The following is a 17,955-nucleotide window of genomic DNA, read 5'->3' as shown; positions in this document are numbered from 1 at the left end:
TTTGAAACATCTAAAAAAAATCTGTAGGTTACTAAATTGAAATTTTATTAAAAGTTGTCGAATTTTAAATTAAAATAAAATATCAAATAATTTCTATCTTTTGAACCACTTTAGATGTCAACTAAAATGTAAAAGTGATTTTCTAGTAAAAGTAATTGTTTACCAAGTTACTTCATTATTTACAATTATGTGTTAAGTAAAGTTATGATTTATTTACAATTTTTTAAACAGATAGATTTATTAAATATAAAACTAAAGTATTCTATCTCCCTCCCATTAAAGGTTGGGATTTCAAATTTCATTTATGGTAATTAAAGAAAATTTTCAACTTTTGTATCTATACAACTGTAAATTAAAAAAAATGTTGAAACTACATCCATGTTAGGAGTGTACATAAGAGATTGAAAAATTGATCCGATCAACTGAAAACGCTCTGGACTGAAGTTGGTCGGTTTTTACTCCTAGTCGGTCAATAATTCGTTTAGGAATTTTTCAAACTGTTGGTTGGTTGGTGGTGGAAAAAACCTCGCCGTTGTCGCTCAAATCCATTTACAATTGTAAGGTAATATATATATTAGTTTGTCAAAAATCGATCAACCATCTTGACAAAAAGGGTCTGAAGATAGTAGGTTGGTGTCGGTTTGAGCCAGAAAGTTGTCCCGATCAATCGATGTCCAGCCCTAACCCAAACTATGGGATAATATTTGTGGTTTATTATTATTTTTTTAAATTTTTTATAATCAACTGTCGAGGACATTAATCATCCTTTTGGAAGTTTAGTTTTAATATTCATTAAATTCCATTAAACTAAAACAAACTCCTGAATATCATACTTAAGGAAAAAAAAAACCTGAATATCTTTACCCGCTAAATAGAATCGGAGATTGCTTTTCTCCAGTTCTCTCACGGTCCCCCTGTTTATTGCAAGCCGGAGATTTTTCAGCATTATTAGGGTTTCTTCTTCTGTAGTGTTCAGCTTCGTTAAATTCATTGAACCGTTGAATGTCAATTTTTTTAGAAATCAGAAGGCATTTCAGTAGGTACTAGCAAAAGTTGAAGATGGAGCCAGAGGTGATAGAAGCAGAGTTAGTGTTGCCAACCCACCTGAATTTCAAGCGAATTCAAATGTACGAGAAGTACCCAAAAGGCCAATCCAGAGGCAGGCACTGGAAACATCTGAAGCAAATTCTTCAAGCCGAAAACTATCACAACCACTCCCCTGACGAACCCAACTGTAAGATTTGTCCTCTTTCATTTCGAATCATTTTGTCACTTACATTTTCTCCGAGATCTGATTACTCTTTTTACTTGATAAGGAATTCGTCGGTAAATTTATTTTTTGTTTTATGTTTTGATGCATAGGCAGTTTTTTGTTTTCTTTTGCCTGTCCTACTCTTTGGGGGTTACCAGCGGATGTAGCTGTGGGTAGACTGAGAGAGAATGAGTTCAAATCCATGATGGCCACCTACCTTAATAATTAGAAATTTTCTATGTGTTTTCGACGTTTTAGGGTCAGGCGGTTGTATCATGAGATTAGTCGAAGTGCGCGGCTACCCCGGAACACTCACAGATATAAGAAAGAAAAACCTATTTATGGGCTTCCATTAGTCAACAGTTTTATGAGTTAGGTTTGATTCTTTTAGATTGGAGTCCGATTGCTAGTTTGGGTCTTTTGAGGGCTTATGCCCTTGTATTTTCTTTCACGTTTATCAATTCTTCGTTTTTTATTAGAAAAAAAAAGGAGATGAGTGTGGTTAGAACGCTGCATGCCACTCTGGGGGCATCTGAAAAGAACATATGCTGTTCTGTTTTCTAAGTCTGGTCTATATTGTCCCATGAAATCAAATCTCAGTGGCTTTAACCCATATCTGATAATCGGGTTGAACTACTTGTTGTTTAGCAAGTATTGAAGTGCTCTTTGGACATACTGTTGAGTTCTGGAATTTTTTTTCTTCATTAAAGGATGCACACGTAGTTTCTCCTCTGTGTTTTGTACCGTCAGTTGAAACTTGATTGCTCCTTTTATTTATTTATTTTGGATAAGAAACATTTAATTGATGGGATGAAATTACAAGAGGGGAAGATACACCCAAACCAATAGAAATTACAAAAATTTTTTTCAATGGAGACAATTTACAGATGCTACCCTGGGCTCTTATTTGTTTTTCAGACGTTAATATTGAATCACCTCCCTCAATGCATCCATGCAAGAAGATTTGCGATATAACTGGATATGAGGTATGTGATTTCTAGTAGTATATAACTGTATACTCAGCATTGCTTATATCTAAATCAAAATAGCAATAACTATGGAATCAGTTTGTTTATCGCTCATTCCTTTTGGGTTTGCTCTAGGATATGATGGATCGGAACAAGTGATGCATAGAGTTGTTGTGTGCATTAGGCTGTCTTATCAGTTGCCAACATGAGCATAGCTCAATGGTAACTGGCACCTGCTCTTTTCCTGAGTTCGGAAGTTCAAACCCCCATCCCCTCAATTTGTTGTATTAAAAGAAAAAGTTGCCTTATTAGTTCCAACCACATCAATTCCTTTATCTATTTCCATAGTATTGTTAAGAAATAGAACTCTCCTTTTAGAAACTAAACAAGAGACCTTGTGTTTAAGAAATTAACAATAATGACTCTTATTAGTTATGATAGAGATAAGAACTAGAAAAGGTTGTCTCCTTAGTTTAAAGTAGTTAGTATCGAAGGGGTTGTTTGGTAACGTTCCTATTTCTCGTTTATTGGTTCTTGTTCCCAGTTTTTGAAAACACCATTATTGTTTCCTACTTCTCATTTCTCATTTTTTAGAAACATTCTCAAAATTGTATACAAATTTTAAAACATTAAAATATGGTTTATTGTTTCTTATAGTTAAAAAAAAACATTAATAAAATCATTATTTATCGATTTTTTATTATTTAAAATTTAAGAGAATAAGAAACAAGACTTGATTACCAAACATACTCGTGCTCTTTTTTTTCTTCAATAAAATAGAAAGAAACAATAAACAATCATCAAACATAGTTTTGTTTTCTTTCTTGAAAAAGAAGAAATAAGAAACGAGAAACGAGAAATGAAAAACAAGAAACAAGAAACAAGAAAGGAGAAAGGAGAATGTTATCAAGTGATTGCGTTCTTAACCTTAGTTTCTTTTCTAAGGCCGCGTTGGTGTTTTTTGCAGAAGTGCCAAAGAAGATCTAGACCACATTCTGTGGAGATGTTAGTTTGCGCAGGATATTTGAGGTTGTTTCTTTGAGTTGTTTTGGGTGTCTTTGGCTCGTAATAAGGACTGTTGGGCTTGATGAAGGAGGTTTTGTCGTTCCCTCCCTTTTAGGATAATAGAAGGTTTTGGTGGCAAGTTTATTTCTCTATTTTATGGGAAATTTGGTTTGAGAGAAACAATAGAATCTTTAGGGGTTGAGAGATCCAGGTTGGAAAGAAGGAGATTTCGACTTTGCTCAAAGAAAATTGTCCACGCATTGGACGTGGAAGTATACTTGCCGCTTGAGATAACTAGGGGGTGACAAGGACATAAGGGGCTTTCGGCGAACACTAGACCAGGGGCTAGCTAATATGCTACGCTATTGTACTATTGATCTCATTCGTTCAAATGAGAAGAGTTCAGTCAAATTAATGTTGAGTGATTGTGTGGGAGGCCCCCCTGAGAGGTTTGGATGAAATTTAATGTTGATGCTGCCTACAACACAAGATTGAAACTCACGGGGACGGGTGTCATTTGCCGGAATAGTGACGGAGACTGCAAAGCTGTGATGGCGTCTTTTACTGAGATCGACTATACCCCCCTTTCAGCAGAGCTTTTGGTGATTAGAGAGTGTCTCAGGCTTGCGGTCCGTATGAATGTTCCCCTCGTGCTCCTGGAATCGGATTGTCTCCAAGCTATCGATTTGATTCAAGGGAAAAATGAAAGTTGGTTGGAGGTGGGCATCTGGGTTGAGGATATTCGTGATTTGGCCAAGCATTTCTCCAAAATCACCTTCATGCATGTGTGTCGAGAGGGGAACACACTTGCGCATCAGGTTGCTTGTTCTTCGGGGTTGACTGGTTTGTGGTTTTCCAATTTTCCCATCTGGCTCGGTTGTGAGTCAAGAAGGGTTGCTTGTAATGGTGTCTCCTTTTCAGACACCTGTTAGTTTCAATAAAGTATCTTTTCTAAAAAAAAAAAAAAATGTTGAGTCTTTCTTCACTTTAGGGCCTTTTTTTGGGAATTAACACCTAATCCATTTTAGGGGTGGATCCAACCGTTATCTTAAATTCAAGTAAAATAAGGTGTTCAAGGAAACACTAATTGATAGAGTTTTTGAAGCACAAAATTATGAATTTGTGTGCATGTGCACGAGCGATATTATGAATATTTTAGGCTCAAGGGGCAGCCTGGTTGGCAAAGGCACGGGGTCTCTTGATCACACTGGCTTAGAAGCCTCAAGTTAGAACCTTCATAAAACAAAAATTTTTTGATGTCTTCGTCTGGGCCTTGGAGGGGGCGCAGGTGCCCTTGGGTATAAGGGAGCAAAGCTTCGATTCTCAGTTATAACTTATAAAAATATATATATATATATATATATTTTAGGCTCTCGATTGTGAATACACATGTGAGAAAGGCTAAAGAGGGATATTCCCCACCCTCTGACAGTTAGAGTCCTTGTCGTAGGTTTGTCTTGTTAGGCTACGAGGGATATATGTTAGTTGGCCTAGGTTAGTATGGCTATGTCTTGTTTTGTGAAAAGTCTAGAAGTGACTAGCGTGGAGAGCTTCTACCCTCTCGAATAGGCCGAGGAACCTTTGTATTGCTTGGATGCATTTTGAACTTATTTTGAATATCATTGAGTAAGCAGGATACCTTACAGAATTCAAGCATTGCAAAACGATTCGAGGAAAGAGGGGTCTTTGAAAACGATTCGAGGAAAGAGGAGTCTTTGGAATGGAAGAACAAGAACACAAGGAAGGGCTACAACCTTAGCAATGATAGTTACATCATTGATGATAGGAATCACTGTCAAAGCTGTAGCAACTTTTCAATGATTGTTAAGTGTAATGATTGTTAAGTGTAGGAAGTAAGGGGTTAGAGGGTTGGTCAAAATTAGGATCAGGTCATATTGCTTAAAACTAAATCAAAAGAGAAAGATAGAACGGACGATGTACTGACAACGCCTTACAGCATTAGGAGGTGGATTGAGAAAGAAGATTCGACTCATCATTCTTGAAGGGTCTTAACAAGGAACGCTGCATATATTTGGGAGCTTATTAGATTTAATACTTTCTCGTGGGAGTTATTTTCTAAGGTTTTTTTACAATTGTCAGATAAGTGTTATTCTTTTGTATTGGAGCCTCTTTCTTGGTGGGTTTCCTTTTATTAGGTTGGTTTTTTTGTATCCCTTGTATATTATTTCATTTATCTAAATGAAAGCTCAGTTTCTCAAAAAAAAAAAAAAAATCAATCGCAAAATGGATTTGGAGATGAGAAGATATTTATTGGAGAAGAATGCTTTATGGTGGAGAGTTGCGGAGTCAAAATATGGATCTCGGAGCACTTCTCTCACAAAAGTATCCCCACGTACTAGCAAAGTTTGACGCAGCTCTAACATGGAAATGCTTATGCAGGTAGATCCTATTTCAATGGGAACTTGATTAGTTGTTCACCCACAGGTTTTTGGTCAGAAATAGATACTAGCCATTCATCATGGCCCCCTTGGAAGGCTATTCTAAAACTTACTGGCTCATTCAATCCAAATGTTTTCCAAGTGGATTCTTGGAGGTGTGGGAGCTTGCTCGGTTTCATGTTTCTATTTGGACCTTCAACCTTGGTGTCCAAAGCTTTTTGTAACTATTCTATAGGTTTGATTAGGTTGGAGCCCTTTCCTGTTTTTGTTTGGCTCCTTTGCTAGGCTGTATTTTTGCATGCCCTTCTGTATTCTTACATTTTTCATCAAATGGATTCTTGGCAGTTTTGGTCCTAAACCTCTTCTGCTTCTTGTTTTGAGAAACACGAAAGAAAATACAAGGCATACAAAAAACCAGCCGTTGGAGTCTTAAACATCTAGTTAGAAAGGAACATGTAGGTGTTAGTGTGTAGAGGTGTCCTGGGAGGAGGTATGAGATTTGGTTCCATTTAATGTTTTCCCTTGAGCTTATGTAGCCTTGGCTGTGTTATTACTTTTAAATTATTTTTTAAATACAAAACAGAGACATGGTATACTAATCAAAACAGAGGAAAAACAGCCTAGATAGTTGGGTGGATGAAACCCTTTCCCTGTAAGCTACAAAATAAGAGCCTTGGCGTGTTTTTATTAGATTTTCTTCCCTTTCTTTCATTGTTTGGTTGCACACACACTAAAAAGGAAGAAAAAAAAAGAAGAAGAAAAAGAAGAGGAAAAAAAGACAAAAAAGAAGAAAAAGAAAAGGAAAAAAAGAAAAAAAAAATTGTTATTATTCTCTTCGGCTAGTGACATTCTTATTATTCAGGCACCATACTACGATCCGAGGACTACTCTTCGATATGCAAATGCTGATGTCTTCAAGGTCATAAGGTCTCTTCCTAATGAGTACGTTCAGAGATATTTAGCCATGAGAAATGCAGCTGTAATTTTAAGGTAATTTCCAAAGTTTAATTTCTTTTTGGTTTTTTTTCTTCAAGAAATGAACTTTTTATTACTTAATAAAAAGGAGAAAAAAGTTCAAGATTCAAACTTTGGGGATGAAAATAACAAACCAACATCTAGAGAGGGGAAATAAATGCCCCAAAATTTGTACAAGTGTCATTGTAAGAATAATTAGCAAATAAAGGGAAAAACAATACCAATAAGAAGATTTAATGTTGACTAGATCCAACTGATCCCGCCGAGCTGAAAGCTTATCTTAAAAAATCCTCTAATTCCTTTCAAATCAAACCTCATAAATGAATTGATAGCATTAACCTAACTCAATTGAGCTCTAGGTTGCAAAAGAGGTCCACATAGCAGCTTACTGATGTTACCTTAATCATAGATGAAAAACCATTGTGAATTGAAGATTTTGTTGGATCAGTCTTCCAAATCCTATGCCTAGTTGGTGGTTCCTTCATACACATATTCAAGTTTTCTGCAGTCTTTAGTTTTGCTGCCAACAAAATACAACCAGAAAGTTCCTTTTGTAAAGTGAAGATTCTGCCATCAAGCTAGTCCTAGTCTTTTTTCTTGATTTTTGTCTAGAGTTGCTGAGGTTTTCAGTTTTATGTAGTCTGCTCCTTCAGTTTGGGTCCAGAATTTTGTTCTTCAGTTTTGTCTCAATTTTGCATGTTCTTGATACTCCTTTGCAATTTACATTTCATCCACGAAAAATTCTGTTTCTATTCTAAAAAAACTCCACCCATACCTAAGCCAAATCACATATCCTGATGGTCGTGTCTATTTAGTTTTTGAACTTTAAAAAATTTTAGTTAGGTCCTTAAATTAAACTTTCAATTTTGATACTAGTAAGTTCTTGCCATTAACGTCATTTCTTAAATGCTGATATGACATGTTGATTGGATTAGCAAGTGATAATTTTGGTAGGTCGACTAGACTAGCAAGGGATGATTTTGGTATAATGTGGCAACGAGTGACACAAGTGGTAGGTTAGCAAGGATGGATAGGCAAAAATAATTGATGCGTAATGTATTTAACATGCTTGTACCATCAAATTTTTGGTATGCTCGCTCGTATTTTATCTAGTTGGCCTACTGGCATGTATCGCCTATTGTTATGTCATGCCAAATCATTATTTATTAGTCCAATCAACTATGTCAACATTTAAATAGCAGCATTAATGGCATATCCTTGTTAGAATAAAAATTGAAAGTTAAAAGGACCCAACACAATAAAACTTTTTAAAGTTCAAGGATCAAATATTAAAGTTTGAGGACTAAATTTATTATTAATTGTTCTTCTACTCAGGAGGAAACAAATAGATTTAAAGGAGAAATTACAGGTCGATTGGATAAGTATTGAAATAGAAAAATTAAAAACTTAAAAGTAGGAGACTTTAGCATCTTACCAAATATAGGTTCATCAAAATGTTAATAGGCGAGATATATGACGTGTAGCCGATGCCAAGTATTTATCATTTCCGATATTTTGTCTTAAAACGTTAATCTTCTGACTTTGGCCGACTAGAAAGCAAACCCCACCCTAGGACATACGTTGTATACCATATGTCTATATCTAGTTGCTGAGGAAGTATGCAAGAAACTGCAAGGAAGATTTTTGAGGGGTTGGTAACTTAAGTAGGAGGGAAGCTTTAATGATTAAATGGTTATGGAGTTTCCTGAACGAACAAAATAAGCTAGTATAAAGTGGTGGTTAGCATATGTGAAAAGGAAAAGTTTGGATAGTTCACAAAGCTAAAGAAGACACGAAGTTTGAGAAAGCCCTTGGTGGAACAATATTAAGTTCAAACTTCTTTTGAGAGGTTTTCTCCAATTAAGGGTTGATAATGATGTATGGCGACATCTTTTTGGAATGACATTTGGCCGTGAGTTTTGCTTGAATTTTTCAAATTTGTATGAAAGAAGAGTTGTTGGTTTTAGAAGTTTGGGAGGAAGATTTAAGACCGAAGCATTTTTACCAGAAGAAATAACTATTTTGTAGTTTTGATTTTGAGTTCTCCATTGGGTGTCTTGCTCATCAATGATGTATTTTGGCGCATCCTATTTGTGGGAACCTTTACTATTTTGTGTTTTCCCTGCTTTTTCCACTCTTTTTGGGAGTTTGGATACTTGAACATCTGCTCTTCCTTTTCATTCATTAATGAAAAGTTCGTTCTCCTTAAAAAAAAAGAGATCAAAGATACAATAAGCTCCTCACAACTTCTTTAAAACTGTAATTATTGAAATCACCTGTGTTTATTTACTAGCTTCCACTGGCATAATGAAGAAACTATATGCACACAAGTTCTATATTTTCCTGTGAGTACTTCAATGTGATGTATCTAACTCTTACAGGTGAAGATGTACTACATTTCTGCTGTTCATTTGCTCGGTGTCTCCTACATTCTTGGGAACGTGCAATGAATATGAACCGATGGCAATAAGCTTTCCATCTCGTTGAAAATGCAGTGTGAAACCTGTTATGCATGCTTAAGATGTATTATATGTATATTTACTCGATTTCTTTTTTGTGTATAGGATCGTTATGGCGATTTATATTCACCTTGGAACCTATTAGCTGTAGTTGATTCAGTTGGTCAAAACTTGCTTGCAAAAAACCTTGATGGAATAGTATGGAACAGAATCAAACGTCTAAAACTATTTTGATGCCTAAACATTCATATATTTTGGTTTTTTTTTTTTGAAAAGTATTCATATATTTTGGTTATTAACTTCGATAGTCGTGTATATTTGATTGTCAAACTTATTGTATTCCTCAATTTTTTAGAACTTCAATTCAAAACTTTTAACTTCTAATTAAGCCTTTGCTTTATTGCAAAAAGGAAAAGAAAAAGGTGGTCAAGGATCATTTAGACAATATCTCACACTTTCGGCATCGAAAGTGTTATTTTTGAAATTTCAAAGTATTAAATAGACACTTTCATTACAAGACTACAATTTGTTATTAAACTTTTTTTAGTACAATTGGTTGTTAATAACTAATACTGAGAAAATAACCCTCAATTAAATGGGTAAAAGTTTTAAATCCTATTAAGTGGGTACAAAATGTCTTTGAAGACTAGAATCAGTACGTGTCTACTTGAGAAGTAAGATGTGAGCAAGCGTCCTAATGGAACCGTAAGAGCGCGAGAAGAGGCCCCAGTGGAAGAAGTAGAGCCATTATTAACGAGTAAACCTAAGATGCCATATGTCTTAGTTCTATTCAAGGCCATGTGAACTCGGTTAGTGAAAATCGGGCAAAGGGCCAGCGCATTGGACCCAATTCTGAGTGCATCGATTTGAGAGGCCGAACGTACTTGGACAATCCATTCGTCAAGACGTCACTTCAACCCCTACAGTGCACAGAGGGAAGGAGACCTCCGTGTCTGCCTTGCGCCCTCAGAACCACTCTCTCCTTCCATATATAAAGGGAAGAGAAATCCTAATAAGAAATTGATTTTTCCTACATAACTCATTGTGAGAATTCAACACATATTCTCTAGTAGATTCTCACTCACGATATTACTATCCTTCTACTCTACTTGATCCATACTCTTAAGTAGAGCACCTGTACTAGATTTATGTGTGTAGGTAACTTAGAGCTTGGAGATGAAGACATATGAGGCACCTCCCGTGATACCTATATGACGCTTGCTCAGGAATCGACATCAACAATACTGTTGACATTGTATAGGAAACTATTTTAACCGTTTATCATTAATTATTTTCCAACTTTTTTCATATACTAATATTAAAATTTGATATATTATGAAAAATAAAATCATGGAACACATTAATATATTTACATTTTTAATATTATGGAATTGTTTAGTTTTTTTTTAAATCATTAATTATGTCACATATTGACTTCGATATTTTTAATCATGTATGGTTATTGAAAATAATATATTATAGTCTAATTAAATCATAATTAAAGTTTCATGTATTATTTCAAGCAATTTAACTCTCATTTACTGATTCATACAAAATACTCTAAAAGTATTAAAGCCACATAATAAAATATAATATTATTGTAGAAGTAGTTTTGATAAGAACACTTCTTATAAAAGCATTCTTGAACATATTTGAAGTTGAAGGACTTAAATTTAAAAAATTCATCGATCTTCTATAAAAAAAAAAAAAAAAATCATCGAGCAAAATTAAAATTAGATAAGAGTTTAAGATTGAAATTTTCATTTCAAAAGTTACAAAGAACTCAATAGGAGATAGTTGCAAGTATGAGGAGATTTTTCAAGTATTTTATTTTAATCCTTAAAATTTTCAATATTGTTTTATTTTTTACTAGACTTGTATAGAAAACTATTTAAACCTTTATCATTAGTTTCTTTTTTCTTAATTATTTAATTATAATTTTGAAATCCAACTCACAACTCTCGTAACATTTGACTTTAAATACTTGTCCGCATAGTCATCTACTCACCATATAAATAAATAAATAAAAGACTGAAATAAATTTTTAGTTAAAATAAGCCATGAAAAATTAACAGCAAGGACTAAGATAGTATTTGGTGTAGAATTTAAATACTAAAACAAAACGCTTGAGAGTGGCTAAAATAAAATCTAAGTTAAAATACTATTTTGATCTCTTGTATTTTTTATTTTGATTCATTTTGGTGTCTGTACTTTCAAAATATTCATCTTGATTCTTATATTTTCAATTTTTGTTAATTTTAGTATTTGTACTATTTGAAAAGTTCCTTTTGGTTCCTACATTTTTGAAAAGTGACCATTTTATTTTTATTTGGACGAAACCTTTAACCTAACACTTCAATTCACTAAATTTTTGAAATACAGTCATAAATTTGTACAAACGAATTTTGTTTTAAAATTTGTGTTAATATTTGCATGTTGATCAGACCAAAATGACCACTTTTTAAGTACAAGTTTTAAAAATATATAGAGTAAAATAAACAAACGTTTACACAGATTAAAATGAACATTTTAAAAGTAGATAAGATTGATGGATCGAAAGGAAAATCATCGAAATAATATTTAAACCTAAAATTTAAACTCACTTCAAACACATGGCTCAAATTCATCAACCTCCATCATCTGTCTCTACTATTTAACTTTAATTATGAAAAAGGAAGTAATGGTTCGATAAACAATGAAAAAGATTAAACAGCCAAAACCACCAATTGTGCAGACAGGATGAGGTCATGAATGACGTCATTTGAACAATTTCAAACAGAAGTAACCATTTTTAAAATTTTGGTCCACCAAATTATTCATAAAGCAACTTTTTGCTTCTTTATTTTCCACTTGGCACAAAAAATTTCCAAGGGATTATCATGGCTTTTTTTTTTTTTTTTTTGGGAAAAATATCATGGCTTACTTACGTTAGGGCCATTTGTTTTTGTAACAATTACTTTTTTTTGGGTAAAAAGTTTATTGGCATTAATATGCATTTATATATTCCATACATGGTGCTCTTGGTTTCCATTTCAACTGTTTTTAGTCATTATCACTTGAGATTTCATGGCCTTTTGATCTCTTTATCCTTTCCATCTTTTGCTATTTTATAGGCAAGAAATTACATGATAATTTTCAAATACAATAATCTAAATCTAAACACCAAACATAGGATAGGATTAAGTTCTTTATTCTTATTCCATTTAGTGGCTGATTGGATTTGAAGCGTTTAGATTCTAAATCTCTCGAAGAAAATGAAGAAAATGTACTTTATAGAGAAAACTTGGGTTCAAATCCCACGGTGGCCATCTACTTAGATTAATCAAAGTGCGCATAAGCTGGCCCGAACACTCACGGATATAAAAAAAAAAATTTTTCTCTTTATGTGACGCATAACATGTTACCTTTAGTATAATTTTAAGGATTTTTAAGAGGCCTTCGTCAGTCTAACTAAACAATCAGGAGTTACCATATAAGAATTTTACTACAATATTTTATGCATGGTTATAGTTTTGAAATTTAATTATTAGTGAATTTTTAAACTCATCAATTCGATAGGATTAAATAATGCTACTATCTTGATTTTTAAGTTTTTAAAATGAAAATGACATAGGTATCAAATTAAAAATTGAGCAAAGAATCTTTAATCTGTATAAAAATATTTTCTTTAAAACAAAAAAATTCTTAGAAACTAAATTAAAATATATTTAATTTAAATTTTAAAGTGTATATTTCTCTAATTAATTAGAAATTTATTATAACTTATTAAAATTAATATAATATAAGAAGGAGGTTCAACCCCTCCTTCTAGTGATAGTGATATGCTCTCTAGTTCTTTTACAACTTTTTTTCCTTTGCAAAAAAATTAATATAAGAAATTAAAAATAGACGAAAAATGAATATTATAACTTGCTTTATTATTATTATTTTAGTAATGTATTTTTTTATTAACAAAATATACAAATAAATAAATAAGAATTCAAATAAGTAAAATCAAATTTTCTTTTCTTGAGAAAAAAGTACAATTAACTTTAAATATGAAACTACGAGTATCTATTTTCTATTTTTTAAAAGAGTTGCAGCTTCATAATGCTACAAATTAGACCAAAAATTTAATAAATTTTTTATTAAGTAAAATATAATAATTGAAATATCTAACTCTGAATAAATGAAAATATTCAGAAAATTTATATCCACTGACAAAGGTATAAAATTTAAAAAGGTTGAATGCTTTCACATTTTATTAAGTATTTTATCTTTAGTCATAGGACTCTAATTAAATTTAAATTTCAAAATATTTGTTATTAAATTTAAATTTCAAAATATTCGTAAATAACAAATTTGGAATACTAAAAAAACGTTTATAACCAAAGTGAAGTTTTCTTCCACGATATAATATTATTTCACTAGAAAACTTTAGCTACGGTCATTGTCTATAAAGTTATAGACAAGTTTTTTGCTATTATTTTTTTCCAATAAATAGGAGTATTTTTTTAGTCTTTTATTGATGTTCGTAAAAAAATTAAATAAAAAATATTACATGCATGTCTAATAGACTAATACTTTTAGATTGGAGCGATAATTGTTTTATAATTCAATTATATTATTTCTTTGAACTGAGAATAATTGACTGAAAGGTATATTATGTCGTTAATTAATTTAATAATTATAATGTAGGTAATTCAACTATTGATATTTAAAATGGATAATAAATATGTTGCATATATTCAAATTTGTTGAGTAGTCAAAGTCAAAACTATAGATTATTTTAAAATATATTTCATATATATATAGATATATCTTTTAAGTGATAAATAATGAGTGATTGTTCATATAAGATTTTTAGAGAAATTTAATTCGTGAACTAAATAGAATTCTTATTAGTATTTGGAGTTTGTACAATCTCTAATATTTATCATTCGATTAAGATCAACAGGTTAGAGGTCGATCAAGATTAATGAATTAGAAGGCGATCAAGATCAACAAGTCAAAATGTGATCAAGATCATCAAGTCAGAGGGGGCCAATCAAGATTATCAAGTCAGAGGGTCAATAGAAAAACAAGCTAGAGGTCGATGAAGATCCACTAACTAAAGATAAATCAAGATCATCAAATTAGAGGGCCGATCAAAAGATCAATAAGTTAGAGATTGATCATCAAAGAAGATCAATAAGTTCGATGCCGATCACGAAAGAAGGTCAATAAACTCAAAGCCAATTACCAAGAAAGATCAACAAGTCAAAGATCAATGAATAAAGAATATTAAAAAAGCCAAATGCCGATTATCAAAGAAGATTAGCAAGTCAAGCCCAATAAAAAAATATTCATAACTCGACAAGTTGATATATATATATATATATATATATATATATATATATAGATTAATTGATAATAATTTAGTTGGGTTACCGCGTCAAGACATGAGTAACTTGTCTAAATCTTCTATTCTCTTAAAACAATGCCATGTAACGAAATTCAGTCCTACATGAATAATTAAATTTTATTTTGCTCCCTAAAATTTTTAAATTTATTTTATTTTAATCCTTAAAATCTTTATTTTACTCTTTGAAGAACTTTCTAATAACAATTTTGGTATTTGCATAATTATTTAAGTGTTAGCATGCTATAAGAGTGGGTAGAAATTGACATGGAAGCCATTTTAGAAGTTAAATGATCAAAATGTTACTCTTCAAAAGTTGTCAAATGGACACTTTCATAAGTTACCATTTTTTAAAGGGCGGTAGTTGACATTTCCTCATAAAATCCACATTTGAATGTTCTCCAAGAGTGACACATACAATTATTTAATCCATACTAATTTTCCCAGAAACTTCACCCTTTAATTTGCTATAACATTATTCTTTCAAACGATGAGGACATGAAGTATTATTCTTTCAGTCATTATAAATACCAAAGTTGTTGAAAATATATGATCATTCAACAGATTTTGCTAAGTGAAAAATGGCTAGGCCAATTCTAGCTGATTACCATGGAGGCTTTGGAGATGTCACCTTGGTTAGTTCTAGCGGATTATTTTTGCTTTCGATTGTCCTTCTATCGATCTCTCTCATATCGATGATCATATTTGCTTGCGGTGACTCTAGTAACGATCTTCAAAAGAAAAGAGATGGTGGCGGTGGTGGCTGCGGCGGAGGTTGCGGTGGTGGAGGCTGTGGTGGCTGTGGTGGTGGTTGATTTTGATTGATATGGTGTCTACAAATATATGTCCTATATTTAATTTGTATGCTTTAATTTTTAGTATTGGTATATTTTAATTTACAACCTCTTGGTTGGACATATATGTCGTTTATCGTTGAACTATGTTCCCTTTGACAATGTTCCTTTTGATATTAGTAACTCTGTTGGAGGTTTTTTAATTTTTTTGTTTTTATTATTTTTAAGTATAATATGTGGAGTCGGTGATACATATCTTAATAAATTGAGTCAGGTCTAAACAGGCGACAATTCCTTAGAGGTTGTTTCTTTGAAATCGATGACTTTGTATTTAATTAATATCCTAAAATGAATCTATTTTCCTTACCATTTGTATTGATTGATGAACATCACCTTACGTGAATAGTTTATTAAAAGTTTAAATATCATTTTGGTCGTGAATTAAGTTCCCTCCATTTTGATACTTAAACTTTTAAAATGTCTATTTGATCCATAAACTTTTAATAATCTTGTTCCATTTTGAATCTCTTAACTTTTAGAGGCGGTTTATTTTCAGGAACCTTACATGTTCGAAATTTTAGATGTTTGGAAATATAGATGTTTGAACATACCCCAGGTATAGGGGTATAAAGGCCACCGATTCTTGAGTAAAAAAAAAGAAAAGAAAATAGATATTTGACATATTTAGATTACCATATTTGTTTTGTATAAAAAATTATAATAATGTATGAGAATATTTGAATAACTATGTTTGTTTTGTAGGGTTGTATTTGAGAATAAAAAAAAAAGTCTTTACTGATATTAATGTAATTTATATCTGGACTTCTATGTAATTATTAATTTAATGGTTTATTTATTTTTTTCAATTTAATTTATATTAAATTTTAATATTATTTTGGAGAACACATTAATTTATATTGATTTGACTTTTTTTCTCAAAATAAAATTATATAAATGATGACATTTTTTATTGGATTATATTTTTACATTATCAAATCAGCAAAAAAAAAAAAAAAGAAGGGAAACAATATTGGTTTCTGTGGAGTTTTTTAAACATATATAATTAATATAATTTTCAAGAGAGTCTGAGCAAATAAGTGGAGATATTACATGGAAGTTTAGTTTTACATATAAATGTAATATATAAATCTACTTAATTGCATAGAGTTATTCATTATAGTATATTAATTTATTTTAATTATAACATTAGATAATAAAAAACAAAGAAAATTTCTAGAAAATATATAAAAATAGAATGAAGGGCACAAGTGTAAAATGGGGATGCCCTCAACATGGAATTTTAGAAATCTATTGCAAAAGGGCATCCGAAACAACCTATACGTCAATTACCGTATGGGCATCCCTAAGATACCTGCCATCTTGAGATATTCGATATCCTACATCCCTATAAAACAATTGTAGGAATCTAGATATCCGATTCATGAAAATCTTGGATTCCCATAAAACAAATTATCCTAAAAATGTCTATTTTAGTCTATAAATTTTAGAAAAATTATTATTTTGATCCTCACCTTTATTTTGATTTTAACAAATCGATAATAAAACTTTGAGTATATATATTAAAGTGAGCATGTCTTCAAATCACATATGTTGGAGATGAGTATTAATGGACATGCATAAATATTATGTGACAAAATAATATTCTAACGGCAAAATGGTAACTTTTCTAAAATTCTGATATTAAAGTAGACATTTTTAAAGTTTAGAGATCAAAATAATTATAACAGCAATTATAGAAGTTTTTTAGACTTTGATTTGGATTAAATTCAAAAGTGGGCATTTAAAAAATGATGTAGAAGACTTTTATAATGTAATACTAGTAGTAACATTTTTTAATGATTGTCAAAAAAAAAAAAGAAAAAAAGTTAACATTTTTAATGATCAAATATAAGCGTAGCTTAATTGTAAATGACATTATTATTATTAATTATTATTAATTTTTAAGATTGGAAGTTTAAATTCTTTATGTCCGTACTAATTTTTTTTATTCAATAATAGTATATATACACACATATATAATGCAAGTTGACCGTAACAATTTTAAGTATTTATTAAGCCATAGTCTTAGTCGATAATTTTTATAATTAATACCATGTCAAGTTATTAATGACAATGCATCAATTTGATTATTATGTAATTTGTACCTTTAACGCCCCATTGGATAACTAATTTATTTGTTGTTTCTATTTCTGATACCTATGTGTTTCTTTATCTTTCTTTCTATATTTTTTACAAACAATTTCAAAATCTTTTGGGAAAAAATTAGTTTTAATTTTTTTTTTTGAAATTTAGTAAGAATTCAAACGTATGTATAAGAAAGGTTAATAATTATGTTAAAGAAATTGTGAGGAGGAAGCAAACATATAACTTTAGAAGCATAAAACTAAAAATGAAAACTATTGTCAAACGAGGCCGACTGGTAATGTCATATATAGTTTATTAATGAAACAAAGATGTTTTGGGAGAGCTTTGTATTCAAATCCTAACATTATTAGTGAATTACCCCACATCTGAGTGGAAGATTAGACATAGTCATTAGTAATTTTCTGTGTCGTTTTCTTATTCTTTACCGTTTTTCTTCCTATTTGTTGTTGTGTTTGGATATTTTTGGTGGTAGGAGAAATTATACAAGACCATTAATTTCCCAACATATTCGATAACATTTTTGTTTGTCATTCTTATTTTTTATTTTTAAATAAGAA

General features: G+C 31.3%; 1 protein-coding gene and 1 long non-coding RNA gene across 4 annotated transcripts; both read left to right on the top strand.

Annotated features, from left to right (window-relative positions):
* The first annotated feature begins 406 nt into the window (after positions 1-406).
* Positions 407-9,286, top strand: LOC111014214 (chromatin-remodeling complex subunit). Of its 3 annotated transcripts, XM_022288872.2 has the most exons (5): positions 407-562; positions 1,019-1,234; positions 2,171-2,238; positions 6,487-6,614; positions 8,981-9,286. In XM_022288872.2, the coding sequence occupies exons 2-5, from the start codon at positions 1,060-1,062 to the stop codon at positions 8,982-8,984; spliced, it is 375 nt and encodes a 124-aa protein (XP_022144564.1). In that variant the 5' UTR covers positions 407-562; positions 1,019-1,059; the 3' UTR covers positions 8,985-9,286. The 3 variants fall into 3 exon arrangements, with proteins under 3 accessions (XP_022144564.1, XP_022144565.1, XP_022144563.1); XM_022288871.2 differs by lacking the exon at positions 407-562 and having other exon boundaries at positions 647-1,234; XM_022288873.2 differs by lacking the exons at positions 407-562; positions 8,981-9,286 and having other exon boundaries at positions 637-1,234; positions 6,487-6,618.
* Positions 9,287-14,950: 5,664 nt separating this feature from the next.
* On the top strand, positions 14,951-15,598 carry LOC111014205 (uncharacterized). Its single transcript, XR_002601806.2, has 2 exons — positions 14,951-15,073; positions 15,163-15,598. It is a non-coding gene; the product is annotated as an uncharacterized LOC111014205 (long non-coding RNA).
* The last annotated feature ends 2,357 nt before the right edge of the window (positions 15,599-17,955 follow it).

Source organism: Momordica charantia (assembly GCF_013281855.1).
Source record: "Momordica charantia cultivar OHB3-1 chromosome 8 unlocalized genomic scaffold, Mcharantia_2.0 BLBB01000008.1, whole genome shotgun sequence".
Taxonomy (NCBI): Eukaryota; Viridiplantae; Streptophyta; class Magnoliopsida; order Cucurbitales; family Cucurbitaceae; genus Momordica; species Momordica charantia.
This window is presented reverse-complemented; position numbering and strand designations above follow the sequence as displayed.